General features: G+C 37.5%; 1 protein-coding gene across 4 annotated transcripts in view; it reads right to left on the reverse strand.

The window, feature by feature from the left end:
• Window positions 1-20,011, reverse strand: part of cacna2d2a (calcium channel, voltage-dependent, alpha 2/delta subunit 2a) — a 212,215-nt gene that overhangs the window by 21,886 nt on the left and 170,318 nt on the right. For all 4 annotated transcript variants that reach the window (XM_084425665.1, XM_084425667.1, XM_084425666.1 and 1 more), the window contains 6 exons: window positions 18,723-18,822; window positions 15,329-15,490; window positions 11,839-11,949; window positions 11,442-11,520; window positions 6,045-6,094; window positions 256-345 (listed from right to left, as the gene is read on the reverse strand). In XM_084425665.1, the coding sequence (XP_084281791.1) occupies window positions 256-345; window positions 6,045-6,094; window positions 11,442-11,520; window positions 11,839-11,949; window positions 15,329-15,490; window positions 18,723-18,822 (592 nt within the window). The remainder of the gene's footprint in view (window positions 1-255; window positions 346-6,044; window positions 6,095-11,441; window positions 11,521-11,838; window positions 11,950-15,328; window positions 15,491-18,722; window positions 18,823-20,011) is intronic.

Consider the following 20,011-nt stretch of genomic DNA (forward strand, 5'->3'; position numbering starts at 1 on the left):
TCGTGAATTAGACAGCCCATTGTGCAATAAAAATGCAATAGAATGTTAATTTTGAATTATAAAATGAACTATTGATTATAATATTAATTTAATTGTTTGATTTAACTTGTAATAAACAAACACACAGTTCACGTGGTTTCAGAGTCCGGGCAGACCTATGATTTGACCATATTTGAAACTATAAAATGCAATTTTGAGTTTGCTGCTGCTTCTGCTACTGATGATGATGAAGAAGATGATGGTAATCTTCCATACCAGAGCATCCTGGTAAACGTTGGTCCACTGCACTTGTTTTGCCCTTTGGCCTGCAAGCACCATCGGCCGTCCCAGAACATCCAGGTACTCCTGAAAATGAAAAAAAAAACACACAAATAATTCAACACATATATCATAAGAATAGTATTCCAACACAATTTTACAACAAGCATGCCCAGAATCACCAATCAAAAACCATCTATTCTCAACAGGTTTCAACTATTAACACTCTCCGCTCTCACACCTCCCTCCGCCATAAAGCAAACGGCTCCGACTCGCCGCTCCATTACATAAAGCACGCTGTTAAAAGTGTCCGCCCGAGGGGCCAGTGAAGCCAGCTGCACTTCCAGCCGGAACAAATCATCAGAAAGCAGCTATTAAAGCATATTACAGCGGGCAGAAAGCACATTCTCGCTCTGCAGAGGTAGGGTGGTCTGCCACAGGATGACACTTGTTGGATCGCCGTAAGCACGCACTTATAAACGACATTTATGACTTCAACACGACACTCTTCGGGAGGTTAACCATTTAAAGAAGGGTACCTCGCAAAACAACAGGCTCATATTTGACCCCAGAGTCAAGAGAAAAAAAAATTACGATTTGTTTAAATAAAGACAACTGAAATATAAATTAAAGCTAAACAGATTTTTACTAAACACTATAAATAGTGTCACAATTTCAAATAAATGCTAAAAATAGACTTTATTTTTTAATTAGTTTCGTCTAACCTTTTGACCAATGAATGTCTTTGATGTTTCCAGCCATTCATGATTCTATATTTAATTTTCTAGAGATTGCACTAAATTTAAACATTTAAATGAACTGAGCAAAACTTAAAGTAACTATAGAATTGTCTGTGTTTTATTTATTGTATTATAAAATGTTCAATTATTCTTAATTTTTTTTTTTTTTTTTATTAACATTTTTCAATTTTCATTATATTTCCATGTTTTTTTTCATTTTGACCGTGAGAAAAACACCATTTTTGTCCTGTTTATTTTGACATTTCATGAAATTCAACCGAATATTTCACGACCCTAGGTCAACGCTGGGCCAAGTAAACATATAATTAATAAATCCAGTCTTTCAAGGTCCGTGTACTTTTTCCTTTTTTAACTCGTAATTCAAAAACTATTCACATACAAACTTATTTTCCTTATATACAATGCTTATTTAATTGAAAATCAAATACTTGACATACAACTTTTTTTTCCCTTTTACAAAAATGCGAAATTGATTTCTGCATTTTATTTGCGCATATCATGGTATGGTCGATGCATTGTCCAACCCGACTTTCTGCGGCTCGAATTCCCTTTGCTGCCAAATAACCGGTCATCAACTTCCGACCGCAGGCTGGTCCTGCCTGTAGAGTGGTGAAACTAATGAACTGGAACACAATGGCTTGTTTTCACAGACAGGGCTTAGACTAAGCCAAGATTAGGCCTAAGTTCAATTAGGACATGTAAGTAGCTTTTATAAAAAGCAAGAAAAAAACATTACTGGTGTGTATCTTGAGACAAAAGACCTCAAGACTCTATCTGACTTAATTTAAGATATCTCAGTGCAAGTTGCTTTCAGTTAAAACAGCTTAAACATGCATTTTAGTCTGGGACTAACTGTGAAACGGTAGGATATGGACTAGCTACAACACACAAGCCTATAGGGCCTATTAGTTCTCAGCGGAGTTGGTTCAAGCAGTGTTTTTAAGTTTTATTCAAATTGAATAAAAATTGCATTTAACTGTCATTGTGAACAAAATAAGATGTGCGATACCAACGTCTGCGTGCGCTAGGTTACTGTGTAATCAGATTTGTTTAAACCTGCCATCCGGCAGTGTGTGTTGGCCATCCTCCGAGTCAAATACACATCAGTTATCATTATTAACGTAGACATTTTACATTTTTTCGCACTAAAAATGAGATTTTTGCAATTTAGGCCTATAAGACTCAAAGCAGAAACATTCAAATGCATACCCATGGCTAGGCTATATCATGAGAAAAAGATGTCACAAAAGCACAGCATCAACTGCTGATACACAGTAAGCTATATATTTTTTAACTTCTGGATAATGATTTTATGTAATTAATTAATTCAATTCATGAGAGTTGCATTTGGTAGGGACATGTCACACCCAAAAATGACAATGACTACTACTGTGATGCATACAGCTTTGTCGAGATAACACCACAAGTCACATAGCCTATATTAGCCTTTCACATATATTACGTTGAAATTGCATTAGTGTATTTTATTAGTTACTTCTTGTAGGATACAGCTTTCTCCAGCTGAGAGTCAGAAACTTCCCGTCTCAGGCAATGACTGGCACAACATCGTCTCACACTCCTCGCCCGACACCAAGTTGAGACAAGGTGCTCTGCAATGTCCGTGTGTGTTTTGTGTTTTAAAATCATGTCAGAAATCCCCTCTCTGTAGACATGGCTCTTATCATTTAACACTGCAGGAAAATTATAATTGCCGGGTTCTAATTTGGCCTTTTGACATTTTTTCCATATTATTTTGTGAATATTTTAAATGTTTAATAAAGGGGCAAAAAATCATAAACAAAAATCTGAAAATACATCAATATGCGCAGCATTTGGTGTGTACAGTTCAAAATTTTTTTTTGGTGTTCAGCGTTTTAAAAATACAACAACCGTTAATTTTTCGTTGTTCAATTACGGGTTAAAAAAAAAGGAAAAAGGAATGGACGCAAAAGTACACGGACCTTTCAACTTCAACATCTTTACACAGCTAATGGAGGGCCAGAAGCTCATGTGTCAGTGTGAAAGCCACTCGCTTGTATAAGTGTGGCCTTTTGACGAAACTGCAGCATTAGGCCACTTTTATTTCTCGCTGGAACATAGAAGTGCTGACAAGCGTAACCTATTCTATTATTAGCTCACTAAAACACCGTTTAACGTGCCGTGGGGACAGAGACGCAGCCGAGACGCCGACAGGCGGGAGAAAGGAGGAAGGTAAACAGCGGTGGGTCTGTAATGTGGTCTCTGTGGAACGAGAGGATAAAGAGCAGTGACACAGCAGGACACCGGCACAGATTAGCTTGGGGATTTATAGTCTGCGTGTCCATAAACGTTCATGAACTCAATGCAGCAGCTCAATCATGAAGGAGCTGCATTCATATTCATATTACTGTTGTTATACTCGTCGCCTTCGGCAATGTGACACTTTAATGTTACACAAGTAGAGTATAAAGTTAAAGCAGCTTTTTCCATTTGAACAATTTCACAATCAACCCAACAGCTTTACAATCACAGTAAATATCTGAGTGTTTATTCAAACAGCACACGAGTAATTCAAATTAAGCATAAATATATAATATAATAATTCTATATACACTACCATTTGAAAGTTTGGGGTCAACAGAATAAATAAATAAATAAATTAAATTAAATAAAAAAAATTACTTTTACTCAGCAAAATTGATCAAAAGACACATTCATAATGTTTAAACATTTTTCTATTTCAAATCAATTCTGTTCTTTTTAATTCGCTGTTTATTAAAAAGAATCCTGAATGAAAATGTATTGCGGTTTCCACAAATGATTAAGCAGCACAACTGTTTTTAACACTGACAATAAGAAATGTATGCAAATCAGCATATTATAATGATTTGTGATGATGTATAAAAATTCAGCTTTGCATCACAGGAATAAATTACATTTTTAAATATATTCAAATAGAAAACAGTGATTTGAAATTGTAATAATATTTTACAATATTATTGTTTTTACTGTATTTTTGATCAAATAAATGCAGCCTTGGTGAGCAGAAGAGACTTCTTTCATAATCTTTTTTTTTTTTTTTTACTGGCTTTTTTTAACTGTAGTGTATATATACAGCGGGGGAAATAAGTATTGAACACGTCATCATTTTTCTCAGTAAATATATTTCCAAAGGTGCTATTGACATAAAATTTCACCAGATGTTGGTAACAACCCAAGTAAGCCATACATACAAAGAAACAAACAAAAATAAGTTCAGAAATTAAGTTATGTGTAATAATGTGAAATGACACAGGGAAAAAGAATTGAACACATGAAGAAAGGGAGGCGCAAAAAGGCATGGAAAGCCAAGACAACTGCTGAAAACTTACAGTAATTAAAAAGCAATCCAGCCCCCTGTCAGTGTAGATTAATAACAGCTGGTTCAGTCCCAAATGATGGCCTACAAAAAGGTCTCATTGCCAAGGTGTCACACAAGACACATCTCATGATGGGTAAAAGCGAAGAGCTGTCTCAAGACCTTCGCAACCTAATTGTTGCAACACATAATGATGGCATTGGTTATAGGCGCCATTCTAAGCTTCTGAATGGCCCAGTGAGCACTTTTGGGGCCATAATATGGAAGTGGAAAGACAATCATTTCACCATAAATTTGCCTTGACCAGTGCTCCTCGCAAGATTTCTGATAGAGGAGTGAAAAGAGTTTTTTTTGCAGTGTGTTTTTCCTGACAGAAATCCACCAGCATCCGTAAAGATTTGCTGTGGGAGTGTGGTTATTTGTGTAACAGTGTGTGACAGAAGAGGAGGAAGCGTGAGGTGCACAGGTGTGCTGGACGCTGATGTCCATATATACAGTTAGGAACACACACCTGTCTCACGCAGGCTATTAGAATAAGTGGCAGTTCTCTGAATAAAATTACACTCAGCCTAATGGAACAGCTGATGGTCTATTCCGGAGCCTGTGGGGAGGTTAGACGCAGACCGAGAGGAGGGGATGAGGAGGAGGAGACAAGAATGAATAAAGCAAAGTTGGATTGGAAAAAGAGGGGAACAGATAGTAAAAGGTGATAGAGAGTAGATAAAGAAGAAAGGCTGTGAACGGAATAATCACAGGGAAGATGTGGGGGAAATTGGACCGACTGCTTTCGGAGAAGAGCGATGTTATTGCGGCGGGTTTCCTGGGCCGCGGGAAAGATTGCTGGAGGATAATGAAAACTGTACGGAAGTGGATTAGAGAAATCACAGTCCCATTTGAATCTTATTGATGCTAAATATAGAAGTCTGTATCGCTTTATCCGTCCCTCCATCTTTATAGTTCTGCTCTCTAGCGTGACATATATATCTCGAAATTGTGATAACATCATTGTGCTTCAAAGCTCATGAAGCAGAATGAACCTACAGTGAACTGGATTCATGTACAGAGGCTTTATTAAAACGGCTCTGAAATCTGATTGGCTGCCACAGCCACTTTTGAAGTAGAGATGCGCACTGGCAGATACATACATGTCTATTGTGATTATTAATTTTAATGATGTCTCTGTGGCACTGTCTCTCATGTTGCTGTTGTTTTATAAAAGCAATGAGCCACTCAAAGCCACGCACGACCAAATGAAAGCCACCAAGGCTGCATTTATTTGAACAAAAATCCAGTAAAAACAGTAATATTGTGGAATATTATTATAATAAAAAAGCAGTTTTCTATTTAAATAAATTTTAAAATGTAATTTGTTTACGTGATGCAAAGCTGAATTTTCAGCATCATTACTCCAGTCTTCAGTGTCACATGATCCTTCAGAAATCATTATAATATGATGATTTGCTGCTCAAGAAACATTTCTGATTATTATCAATCTTGAAAACTTCATATTTTTGTGGAAACCATGACATTTTTTTCAGGATTCTTTGATAAATTAGTTCAAAGAACAGCATTTATTTGAAATAGAAATATTTTGTAATGCTATAAATGTATCCTTTCTCAATAGACATATTTCTTTCTTTTAAAATGTACATATATATATGAAATAAGAGGCGGTAGAAATGACTAACCTGTGTGTTGATTCTAATGGCTCCAATGGAAGGGATCTCGAAGTAGTAACCTGTCCAGAAATAAACACAAACCAGTAACAGGGTTGGTTAATGTTGACATATTTGCTCTGCACCAATACATAATGAGCTGACTAAATAGGCAACAACTTTAGGGGGTTGAATGTGTGCTACTGACATTAATGCAGTTTAAAACAACCAACAAAATAATATTAAACTACCTTGTTTTGACAAGAATCAAAAGCTGTTTTAATATATTACTTTTTATAGCAATCCCGGAAATCACTGTGGCAAATTTTGTGCAATTATTTTGAGGCAACTACTGATTTGTTTTGTGTCTGTGTGAGTGTCTCATTGAGTATTCAGAGACTGTGCTTCAGAGCTGATTATTGAGAGAGTGGACACACAGGCAGGGTCAATACGGCCCGCTCACCACGTTATTAGAGACGAGAGCATCTGAATAAAGAGTAGAACATCTGAGACAAACGACTTTCACTTCAAACTGCTACTTCAAGCTTAACTTACAGCCATTTTCATATGTATGTATGTATACATGTATGTATGGATAGATGTAAGCATGTATGTATGGATGATGTATGTATGGATAGATGTATGCATGTATGTATGTATGCATGTATGTATGTATGTATGGATAGATGCATGCGTGTATGTATGTATGTATGGATAGATGTATGTATGCATGCATGTATGTATGTATGGATAGATGTATGTATGCATGCATGTATGTATGGATAGATGTATGTATGCATGTATGTATGGATAGATGTATGCATGTATGTATGTATGTATGTATGCATGTATGTATGGATAGATGTATGTATGCATGTATGTATGTATGGATAGATGTATGCATGTATGTATGTATGTATGTATGCATGTATGTATGGATAGATGTATGTATGCATGTATGTATGGATAGATGTATGTATGCATGTATGTATGGATAGATGTATGTCTGCATGTATGTATGTACAGTATACGATATGTATGTATTGCATGTATGTATGTACTGTATATATATGAATGAATGCATGTATGTATGCATGCATGCATAGATGTATGTAAATCTTTATGGATAATTTTCTGATTGTTCCAATCCAATCTGACTTCTGACCTATAATGCTGTCTGAATCATAACCACACACTGTTCGTTCATTGGCCAGAGCAGAACTGAGTGACTGAGCCTGGGTTCTCCCAAGGTTTTGTTCTCCATTCTGTCACTGATGGAGTTTTGGTTTCTTGCCACTGTCGCCTTTTTTCACCTTTGTTGCCATTGGCTTTTGGCTTGCTTAGTTGGGGACATTAAATGTAATATTGATCTGCCTGCATTGACACCATTATATGAGAACTGAACTGAGCCGGACGATGACATCACGGTTTTCTACAGAGCGGCTGTATATATAAATGAACTAAAGTAATACCTTTTTTGCAACAAAAATGAAACATCACTGAACTTACTTAAGCTGGACTGTGACGCTATTTTCTTCTGGATACAAACTTTGTTGCATTATTTTCCTGTTATCTCTGTAAAGCTGCTTTGAAACAATCTGTATTGTAAAAAGCGCTATATAAATAAATGTGACTTGACTATGTATGCATGTATGTATATATATTTATGTATGTATGTATGGATAGATTCATGTATGCTGCCGTGCAAAGGCAAAAGACCGTAACTTCATTTTTGGTCGAAAATGAGTTATTTATATTTTTGGCACATTCAAGACCTCCTTTATCATGTGGATGAGTATCTTGAATCAATTCCGTTGTTTTTTCGAGAAAATAATGAGTTGTCTTAACAGTAACTTCCAAAAGCCCATGAGAAACCAAGGCAGAACACCGTAACACCAGTTACCGCTCTTTGGCTTTGGTTTGGAACGTTCATATTGAGTTACGGTACTCTGCCTTTGTTTAGCCGCGCGTCAATATGAAGTTACTGTGCCGGTGTTCTATCAAATAATGCTACCTGCCAGATTGTACGGTTAGCCCTAAACACGGTCGAGCCAACGCTGGACTAATATATCTATGGAGGTATTTTGTCACGTCAAATGTATTAATAATGCCATCAGAATACAACCAAAGCACAGGATAGTAATAAGTAGATGGCTATAAATAATTGTAAATCATACAAAATAAATGCCATGATCACTAGATTTTATACAGGTGTTACTATAATGATTTTGTTAATGGTGATCAGCAACCAAATATTGATAATGTGGAAGTTACTGCCTTTTGCCTTGGCATGACTTCTCACTTTTTGCTGACAATACAAACGCAGAGGACAGTAACTTTAAAATAGTGGTCAAAAGTCACGATTTTTTTATGTATATAATTTTCATTACTAAAACGTATATTTGCCAGATTTCCAGTGTCCTACCTATAATTAATTTGGCGGGACAACTAAAAATCTTTAAAGTCATTTTTCTCAGTTCCACACTTTGTAGGGCAGAATGTATGTATGTATGTATGTATAGATGTATATATGGATATTTTCTAAACAGGTACCATGTGTTTTTCTAACTATCTGTGGGATGAAAACAAATTGAAATCATTCAAACAAGAAATCGGTTCAGCCAGTGCGCCATTAATGCAGTAAAGGTCATTGAGCAATTGATAAGTTCAGGATCAACATTTTGCAGCTCATTTGAGCTGAAACCATCATTAATATAGAGGTGGGGTGTAGAGTTCAAATCAGCAGAGGACATCAGTGTCTAAAAACTGGGCCAGCAGGATACGTCTGTGCTTTTCTTGCTATCCATTATCAATACCAACTCTTTCCCTGCAGGCACTTAATAAAAAAGATGATCACAATCTCACAATCAGGTTTATCAGATGTTTTTGTCAAAACTGACTATTTTTTCTTTTACTAAATGTTAATTAAAGAAATGTTAATTTATAAATACTGCACAAATATTAACAATTAATATTAACATTTAATATTAATATTTGTTTCCTTTCTCTAATCGAATTGTTTTAAACAAAATATGCTTTTTTATTAAGTTATACTCAAAACTGAGGGACAAATCAAAATGATTTTCCATGGTAATTGCCATCATGTCACAAATGTTGGATTAGATTAAGCTTAACTGGTGTTGAACCCGGAACGTCCCTTTCAGAAGGCGACGGCCCCTAAAATGACTGCAGATAAGGAAGTCAAATCTAGTTCAGCTAATGAATCAGAAATAATTTAAAAGTCTTTAGAAGCGTATCAAAGTCAAGAGAATTAGAGTGTAAAAAAAAAAAAAAAAAAAAAGTGTTCAGAAGATGTCTGAGGGTCAAACCAATCAGCACAGCAGAAAGAATCTAATCAAATCAATGCGAGTCGCCGGGAATCAAAGAGACTCGGAATTGGCTCTGATTCAGCGGCGGCCATATGAGACTCTGTTTGTGTCAGCGGAGTGTGAACGAGCGCACTGAGAGACAGCCGGTGGAGTGACAACACACACTAAGCCGTGTCAAACAAACATGTCTCTCATTGTTGCCGCAAGTCTGATCCCTTGACTTGGTCATGATTACAAAACGCTGAATCCATTTGTCTCCGCCGCACGAGATGTACAACAAAACAATAAGCAATCCTGGTCTTAACAAGCTAGTCAAAGTGTTCATGCATATGTTCGGAGAAGGAAACCTGTTATTTTCCGCTGTTTTTTTTTAACCAATCTAGCGACACCTGCGAATGCTTTCAGTCAGATATGGTGTCGTACACGTATTCTGCAGCAAAGGGAGAGACGTGGACGATGTGGTCTTTGTGAGGGTGTCAGGGGCGTTCCTCTGTGTCTTTGTGATATGGGCGAGCGAAATGAAAGCCTGCGGTGGAGATGGAGTCCGCTGAGAAAAGCGTCTTGCTTGCTGTGCCAGACTGCGTCCCCTCACTGCCAGTCATTACAGCTGAGAACATGGCCGCACAGAGGGCTAATCCTTAAGTGGAAGCGCTTTTGGCTGGAGACGCCGAGAAGTTGCGAGCGTGGTTATCGCTGCGACGGCAGTTCCTCTTCGGCTAATTAATTAGGAGGAGGGGAGGGAGGAGGGGGTCTCTGAAGTATTCTGCTACCATTCCTTATTAACTAATCAGAGCTGGAGAGGGACTGATTGTGAGAGTGTTTGCGCTACAGGCCTGGATTTAACTTGTTAGTTCAGACAGGTCAACATTACTTAAGCACTGTTGACCAACTCTTAGTGTTATTACACGATAGTGTGTACAATGTTATAAAATGGGTTGTGGGTTTAAAATCTGATTGGATTAATCGTTGTACACTAGTCTATTAAACCAAATTAAAAATGAAAAATATTTGTGTTATTCAGTATTATTACTACTGAAAGGACCTTGTTATTTGTTATAAAATGGGAGTGTTGCTTGCTGCCACAATGGCTCTAGGTGGTTGCTAGGGTGTTGCTATGTGCTTGCTTAAGTGTTCTGAGCATTTTTAGCATGTTGCTATGTACTTGCTATGATGTTCTGTGCAATTTTAGAATATTGCGGTATATGGTATATGAGATGTTGCTAGGGTGTTGCTACAGTATGTGTTTGCCAAGGTGTTCTTAACATTTTTGCATTTTTCTATATGGTTGCTATTAAGATTTCTACATTTTCTGAAGAAAATGTGAGTGTTTCTTGTCGCCCCAATGCTAGGCTGTTCTGGGTGGTTGCTAAAGTGTTGCTGTGCACTTACTTAAGTGTTCTGCACAATTTTAGCACATTGCTATGTGTTCTGGGTGGTTGCCAGGGTGTTGCTATGCTCTTGCTAAGGTGTGCCTGGCAAGGTGTTCTTAACATTTTTAGCACATTTATATGTGGTTGCTAGGGTGCTGCTGTATGCCTGCCAAGGTGTTCTTGCTAGGGTGTTGCTATATGCATGCCAAGGTGTTCTTAACAATTTTAGCACGTTCATATGTGGTTGCTAGGTTGTTGCTATGTGCCTGCCAAGGTGTTCTTGCAAGGGTGTTGCTATATACCTGCCAAGGTGTTCTTAAAATTTTTAGCAAGTTTATATGTGGTTGTTAGGGTGTTGCTATGTGCCTGCCAAGGTGTTCTTAACAATTTTAGCACGTTTATATGTGGTTGCTAGGGTGTTGCTATGTGCCTGCAAAGGTGTTCTTAACAATTTTAGCATGTTGGTATGGCGTTGCTAGGGTTTTGCTATGTGCTTGCCAAGGTGTTCTTAACAATTTTAGCACGTTGATATGCGTTTGCTAGGGTGTTATTGACAATTTTGCAGTTGGTAAGGTGTTGCTATGTATGTACCAAAGTGTTCTAAACATGAAACATCAAATTGTGCCTAATGACAATCCTTAACCAGAAAAGTACAAATGCAAATGAAAAGCTCAAAAGTTCAGATCTCAGAACTCATTTTACATGCACTAGCTCCCTCCTCGCTCTCTTACCCTTGTTGGCACAGGCGATCCACTGCAGAGGAGTGACATCATAGTTGTGCTGCCCCACTGAGAATGTGAAAACTCTCACCTGTGGATGGAAGATTTTGTTTTAGGTCATGCAATCCGTGTAGCAAATGGGTCTTAAAATACAGAGTAGCCCTCTAAAGCATTAAGACCCTCCATTAACTTTATTTAATAGCATGTGTATTGTTTTATCATTTAAAAATATTTAGCTAGAATGTCAGTTTTATATTGGAATGAAATTAGATTTATGATGTCATGGCTTTGATGTTATCCCATTGGTCCAAAATCTCACATGCTATTTTCAATTTAAGGGAGCACAGTAAAACTACTTGTCACTGGATGGAAACAGCAGAATGTTTTGGAATGAATGGCCTCGACTCACTGTTTTGTTTGGCCAGTTGTACTTCTCAAAGATGTCCTGGGCACGATCCTCGCCGCCGTCTGTGAACATCATTATCATCTTATTGCAGTTTGCTCTCGGATTGCTGGTCTCCTGTGAGAAACGGAAACAGAGTGAGCGTTCGACTCGTAAGATTCATTCTGAGGGTGTCAAATGAGCGGGTCAGTTTGAAATCCACTCGACCTGCCTTTGCAAACAGGTTCTTTTGTTTGCATGACGGAGTGTTACTTTAGAAACCCCTTGTGCTTTTACTCTACATCCTTGAAATGCATAATTTATTAATGACAAGCATAATATGCTTACGAAGCGTTTGCACTAACATACTTGCACAGAAATCATTTCAGGAATGATGCATGCTTGAATCCAATCCACTAGACAAATGACCTTGGATAAGTGTCCCGTTTGGCAGAGTACCCGCACATGTGTCCGAGCACTTAACCGTGCGTGTGTGTGCGCAGGCACGTCTGTTCCTCTAATCATATGTCTGCTTTTGTGCCAGCTGCCGCGATTGTCCTATCTGTGATGAGTTAGCCAAAAGTCCCCTCTCACTACTATCCCGTCCAATCACAGCTGTCATTGACATTCGGCCTACGCCACATCACTCTGACAAGATTCTAATAAAGATAAATAATACTGCCGCAATTACAAATTTACAGCGCTTTCTTCTCGGCCTATCAGGAGACAGCAGCAGAAATTATAATGCCTTGGTGGTTGTGGTTCTTCAGTCTGAGATTGTGTGTATTTGGCCCATCTCATTAATCACACCGTCGCGATCTGTTAGAGCAGAAATGGCCGAAAACAAAAACGTATATGATGAAGCCACACATGTGGCCATCAGCTCGCACGCTTCTGCATGGCCATATTTATCAGGAGTGAATCTAGAATAGTCAGAAGTTAGAGATCTCAATACAACCTCAAACGTTTCTTTTCAGATTCTTTCATTTTAAGGTTCTGTACTCTTACTGAATGTCAACTATTGACTCATTTGTGTCTGTTTTTATTGTTCTTAAGGAATTTTCAGGAAATAAATATGAGAAAAAGCTGACACTTAAATAAAATATAACTGAGAACTTAAATATAACTGATATCTTTGAAGCTTTGAAAAAGCAACATCTGAGCAATAACATTTTCCGCTGAGTTGTTAAGAGGATGTTTTGGCATTAACATTAAATTTAACTAAGCCAAATCCAGCTAAATCTAGTAAAAAAACATTCTTTGGGGATACCCAAGGATCTCCTCATGGTAAAATGAATAGGTAAAATATGTTTTTAATAATAAAAAAAAAATCCATATACATATATACATATATATATATATATATATATATATATATATATATATATATATATATATATATATATATATACAGTGGGTACGGAAAGTATTCAGACCCCCTTAAATTTTTCACTCTTTGTTATATTGCAGCCATTTGCTAAAATCATTTAAGTTAATTTTTTTCCTCATTATTGTACACACAGCACCCCATATTGACAAAAAAAAAAACACAGAATTGGTGACATTTTTGCACATTTATTAAAAAAGAAAAACTAAAATATCACATGGTCCTAAGTATTCAGACCCTTTGCTGTGACACTCATATATTTAACTCAGGTGCTGTCCATTTCTTCTGATCATCCTTGATATGGTTCTACACCTTCATTTGAGTCCAGCTGTGTTTTATGTGTGTATTATAAGACCTTACAGCTCACAGTGCATGTCAGAGCAAATGAGAATCATGAGGTCAAAGGAACTGCCGGAAGAGCTCAGAGACAGAATTGTGGCAAGGCACAGATCTGGCCAAGGTTACAAAAAAATGTCTGCTGCACTTAAGGTTCCGAAGAGCACAGTGGCCTCCATAATCCTTAAATGGAAGACGTTTGGGACGACCAGAACCCTTCCTAGAGCTGGCCGTCCGGCCAAACTGAGCTATTGGGGGAGAAGAGCCTTGGTGAGAGAGGTAAAGAAGAACCCAAAGATCACTGTGGCTGAGCTCCAGAGATGCAGTCGGGAGATGGGAGAAAGTTGTAGTAAGTCAACCATCACTGCAGCCATCCACCAGTCAGGGCTTTATGGCAGAGTGGCCCGACGGAAGCCTCTCCTCAGTGCAAGACACATGAAAGCACACCTGAAGGACTCCAAGATGGTGATAAATAAGATTCTCTGGTCTGATGAGACCAAGATCGAACTTTTTGGCCTTAATTCTAAGCGGTATGTGTGGAGAAAACCAGGCACTGCTCATCACCTGTCCAAAACAGTCTCAACAGTGAAGCATGGTGGTGGCAGTATCATGCTGTGGGGGTGTTTTTCAGCTGCAGGGACAGGACGACTGGTTGCAATCGAGGGAAAGATGAATGTGGCCAAGTACAGGGATATCCTGAGCGAAAACCTTCTCCAGAGTGCTCTGGACCTCAGACTGGGCCGAAGGTTCACCTTCCAACAAGACAATGACCCTAAGCACACAGCTAAAATAACGAAGGAGTGGCTTCACAACAACTCCGTGCCTGTTCTTGAATGGCCCAGCCAGAGCCCTGACTTAAACCCAGTTGAGAATCTCTGGAGAGACCTGAAAATGGCTGTCCACCAACGTTTACCATCCAACCTGACAGAACTGGAGAGGATCTGCAAGGAGGAATGGCAGAGGATACCCAAATCCAGGTGTGAAAAACTTGTTGCATCTTTCCCAAAAAGACTCATGGCTGTATTAGATCAAAAGGGTGCTTCTGCTAAATACTGAGCAAAGGGTCTGAATACTTAGGACCATGTGATATTTCAGTTTTTCTTTTTTAATAAATGTGCAAAAATGTGGGGTGCTGTGTGTACAATAACGAGGAAAAAAAAAAGAACTTAAATGATTTTAGCAAATGGCTTCAATATGAGTGAAAAATTTAAGGGGGTCTGAATATATATATATATATATATTTATACACAGCTGTGCAAAATATTTAGCAAGAATGCATGAAGTATATCAAAAGTGACATTAAAGACATTTATAATTTTACCAAAATTTCCTATTTCAAATAAATGTCTATTAATCAAAGAATGATGTATCACAATTTTATCACAGTTTCCACTAACATATTTAGCAGCTCATCTGTTTTCAACATTATTAATAATCAGAAACGTTTCTTGAGCAGCAAATCATCATATCAGAATGATTTCTGAAGAATCATGTGACACTGAAGACTGGAGTAATGATGCTGAAAATTCAACTTAGCATCACAGGAACAAATTCCATTTTTAAATATATTAAAACAGAAAAGAGTTATTTTAAATTGTATTAATATTTCACAATTTTTAATGCAATAAATGCAACCTTGGTGAGTATAAGAAACTTATATATACACACGATAAGAGAAAACAGACTTCCGTAGGTTATAGTCTGTAGTCATTATAATTAACTCGATTTAAAAACAGAATTCCTCAGCGTGTCTTGATGTACATAACTCGGTAAACGTGTGTGTGTGTGTCTTACGTTTAACAGCTGGTCAAAGGCAAACTGAAAGCCGGTCTTGTAGTCTGTCGTCCCCTTCGCCTGCATGTTCATCACAGCCTCTTTGAAGATCTTCTTGTTTTTTATGTTTGCTTGGACCAGCGTGGTGAAGCACGGCACCACGGCGTACGCTTTCTCGTTGAACTGACAGACAGAGAGACAGACAGCAGCTGCTTTAGCAAGTCCATTAAAAGCTTCATTATTCATCTCCATTAGATCTCACAGCATCATCATTTCTGCTGTTAACACTCACTAATGGAGTCACTTACACCTGATTGATTTTTCCCGCAATTCATAATTTGCTTCCACTGCAGATGAATCACCTCGTATGAAACTTGAAATCTATTTAAAATCTATTTGACAACACTGATCATCTGGATGATTTAATACTGCTCAAATCGGAATTTTTTTACATACGAGTGCTTTTTGACCATGCATAACACACTGCCATTGTGAGTGGTCGATAAGATGTTGCTATGTGGTTGCTAGGGTGTTCTGAGTGGTTTTTCGTCGGATTTAGTGGAAAAGTAAAAAAGTAATAGAACACTTCTCCACTGAAAACATAAATAACTAAATAAATTCTGTCTTGCTTTCCAGGAAAATAAATAAATAAACATATTAAAAACAAGATTTAAACTTTCTTGAGAATCAAACCTGAGAAAAAAATATATTGTGTATTTTTCTAACCTCATTGGAAAATTGCATTTATTTTTGATTTACTGTTTTTTGAAGTATTGTTTTAAACATAGATCTCACAAAATTATAAATCCTTAAAACAAGAAAAAAAAAAGGCCAAAAAAAGTCTAAATAATTTTCATGCAATTTTGCTTCCCGAATAAATTGATCTTGTTTTAAGAATGTACAGTATAGGTATTTGTACTGTAAAAAAAGGACAAAATGCTGATTAAGAAACTGGTGCAGGACAGGTTATGTGATACAGTTTAATACTTACACTAGTACTACTGTCACACAACAAATAACATCATACCACTATCAGTACAGCTTTACTTACTGAATGCACACACCTCAGCATAAACCATTCATGTGTATGTGTGTGTGTGTGTGTGTGTGTGTGTGTGTGAGAGAGAGAGGAAGCACAGCTGTGGAAATCTGAGGTACATCCGGCTGTCTTGATTACAAGGTTCTACACCGCAGGTGCAGAGGGAAAAAAATGCCAATGCAAACAAAGATGAAACGAGAAATATCCTCTTAAAACTGCCTATAGGAAAGAAAAATCCCCTAGAGATCTCTTTAACATCTCAATTACACTTCCTTGATAGAGACAGGATTAAAGAGAGAGCTGATGCTTCATGAGGTTCATGAAAGAGATGCCCGATTCGGTTCTTGAGTTCGACTGAGTTCGACTGACTCAATGATCCCACAGCTCACTGGAAGGAAGATATCAGTGAACAATGGCTTACATTTCAGTCTGTTCATCACGTAAAACTATTATGGAGTACTTTTGCATCCATTTTTGAAGCTTGAAAGCTTCCGTTGCTATTGCAATTGCATGGTAAAGAGTGAACCAGTCTGAATCTCTCTGTGTTCCACAAAAGAACAAGGGTGTGTAATTGTAATTGTGCCTTTTTTCTTGATTTTGGGCTCTACTAGAACAGGTTTTCATGCTTTTTTCACATATTCTCCATTGTTGCAGCTCCTCTCTTCCCAGTCTGTCAGTAACGCTCTATTTAGTTCCTGTCTCTATGAAGCCCCTCCTCCTGAAAAGCGCAATGTGCTCTGATTGGTCGGCCGGACCAGTGTGTTGTGATTGGTCAAGAGCTCCGAGCGTGTTTCGTAAATATCACGCCCCTCACCATAACCGCGGGTTTCAACACACTACTATCTCAACTCAACCAGGCCTCGTCCCTTTTTCTGCGCTTGCCTTGGGCGGGAACTATTTCAATGAGGAATATTGTGACGTGTTCGTTCCCAGAAGAAAACTAAACACTACACTGGGAGTTTGAGGGAGTTCAGAAACAGTGACACTGATATAGAGAATAACTCACTTTGGTGGAACTTTGCAGACCGTTTTCATGCTCAAACAGCAGCATTACACACTAGAGAAAGCTGAACATGGAAAAGGGCATAATAGGACCCCTAAGAAAGTCAATAGGGTCAATTTTGATGTCATGTTCTTGTAAGCGTCTGGAGGTAAACAGCAGTAAACACACATAGCGACCCTAATGTGGTCTTAGACTGCTTTTCTTCACCGGGCTGTAGAATGAGCCGTGTTCCGGCTCAGATTATGATGCTCATTTTGCGCTCTCAGAGCCGGGATTAGGAAACACACACTAAGAGCCACGGATCAGCCCGGATTACTGCCGAGGTCCTCCAAAACGCTAATGTTCATTATGTGTGTGCGTCTGTGTATATGTGCATGCATATTTGCGTGGGTTGCGTTTGCGGGCTGCTATTGTGCGCTCGCAATAAATGAACTCTCTGTAGATTAAATGTTTATGTGCATTCTGCATCTACAATTTCATAGAGGTTAACATTTGGCGGTGGCGGTGTGGTGTGGCGCAATGGATAAGACACATGCCTTTGGTGTGAGAGACCCGGGTTCGAATCCACTGTGAGACACCAATGTGTCCCTGAGCAAGACACTTAACCCCTAGTTGCTCCAGAGGCGTGCGACCTCTGACATATATAGCAATTGTAAGTTGCTTTGGATAAAAGCGTCAGCTAAATGAATAAATGTAAATGTAACATTTAAAGAGGATTCACAGGATGGAATATTAAAGCTGGTGTCTTCTCAAATGTATTTACTATGAATAATAGCTTACAAAAATGACTGCATATTCTCACTAATCAAGCAATATACCGTATAAACAACCTCTCTTCAAATGGCATTTACCTACAATGTTTGTATATATAAAAATATATAAAATTATATATAGATACACACATACTTTTATATAAATAAATGATTTTAATGAATAATAAAAATTATATTTTCTAAAAAGTATGTATATAAAATATATGAAATGTGTCATTGTTTGTTAATATTATTTAAATATACGCATATACAGTATACACACAATGTGCATATATATATATATATATATATATATATATATATAAAACAAAATTAATAATACAAGTTTTTTTATTAAACTATTATTTCATACAATAAATTTGGAAATGTGGCCTATGCCAATTCTTATTAATATATATATATATATATATATATATATATATATATATATATATATATTAATGTAACATTAATGAAAATATTACATTAAAATACTATTTTATAATAATAAACTATAATCATAATTAAAAATAGTAATCATGTACATGCAATATATGAAATGTGGCCTATTATTTACACATATTATTCAAAAAAGGACAGTGTGTGAACATGTGCACCCACCCGAGCCACGTTCACGTAGTCGTCATCAGAAAGTGTGTCCAGCATCTCAATGACAGAGGTTTTCATCAGCTTCAGGGTCAGTCCACTGACACTGCCACTCCTACAAACACACATTAAATACATCACATGCACCGAACACAAACACTGAGCATTCCAGCATTTATTCAACAAACAATTCATGTCTCAAAATGGCACAGCACAGAAACACGAGCCCAAAACCGCCGTTGCCAAGCAGAACCTGTTGCTAAGTGTCTCCTTCATCCACGTCCATCAAAAGTAAATTGTAGACGGCACGTTAAAAAGACAGTACGGAGACAGTCGATCTTCAAAAACAAAGTATGCATTTGAATTCTATGCTGCAAATTGGATTTATTAATAGCCTACAGCAGCTATTGAAAAAGCAATCACAGAGCATGAGTTCATGTGTAATTTGGCTTCCAGAGTTAGAAGGTTTAATAAAGCCGAGCACACTGGGAAAAATAAAAGACCTGGTGACAGCACTATTGTCTCATGCTTCCAGTCGTCACAATGAGATTAGCCTAAGATTGTCAGAAACGCTCAGTGCGGTGCTGCTTTTGATTGGCATGAGATTACTTTGGCAAAGCGACAGCTGCGATCGGTGTATTTTTTAATCAGATATCGGTATCTATTTAAGGTTATGGATGATTGCCAGCGAGTGACAATTAACCTCCATTAAGCAGTTTTTCTTGAGGTTTACTTAAGAATATTAATTATTTTTTTGACGCTTTTGCACATAATGGCTGCATGATTGAGGCAATCACTTGTTTGTTAAACTACGCAGCAGTGTTACCAATGACTCTAAATGCGCACGGATAATTTCAACACTTAAGGTCTGATAAATAAAACATTTTATAATGAGGTCTAGATGATTCATAATGTGGAAGATGTGGCATTTAACAACAAAATGGTTATTTCAATAATGCATTCAATTACACCTAAAACTACATTTTTATAAGCTCCAAAAATGCAATAAATACCTTTCAATAAATCTGTTGATGCAAAATAGTATTTTAGATGATGCTTTTTAGAGGTCAGATAAGATCAGAGTCACAGGACATTTTAAATTCTCCACCGGCAGCCGAGATATCGGCAACAGTAATGCCATTTTTCATTGCATATAACCTCTAAGTCATATTTCAGGGAACACGGTAGCATTTTGATATTGAGGCATGAGGTTAATAAGATGGAATAATATTGTTCTCAGCCAACAGGTGGCAGTAGAGCACCACACTGCTGTCTGTGCACGATAAACAACAGATTTATCAACA

Source organism: Rutilus rutilus, assembly GCF_951802725.1.
Source record: "Rutilus rutilus genome assembly, chromosome: 12".
Taxonomy (NCBI): domain Eukaryota; kingdom Metazoa; phylum Chordata; class Actinopteri; order Cypriniformes; family Leuciscidae; genus Rutilus; species Rutilus rutilus.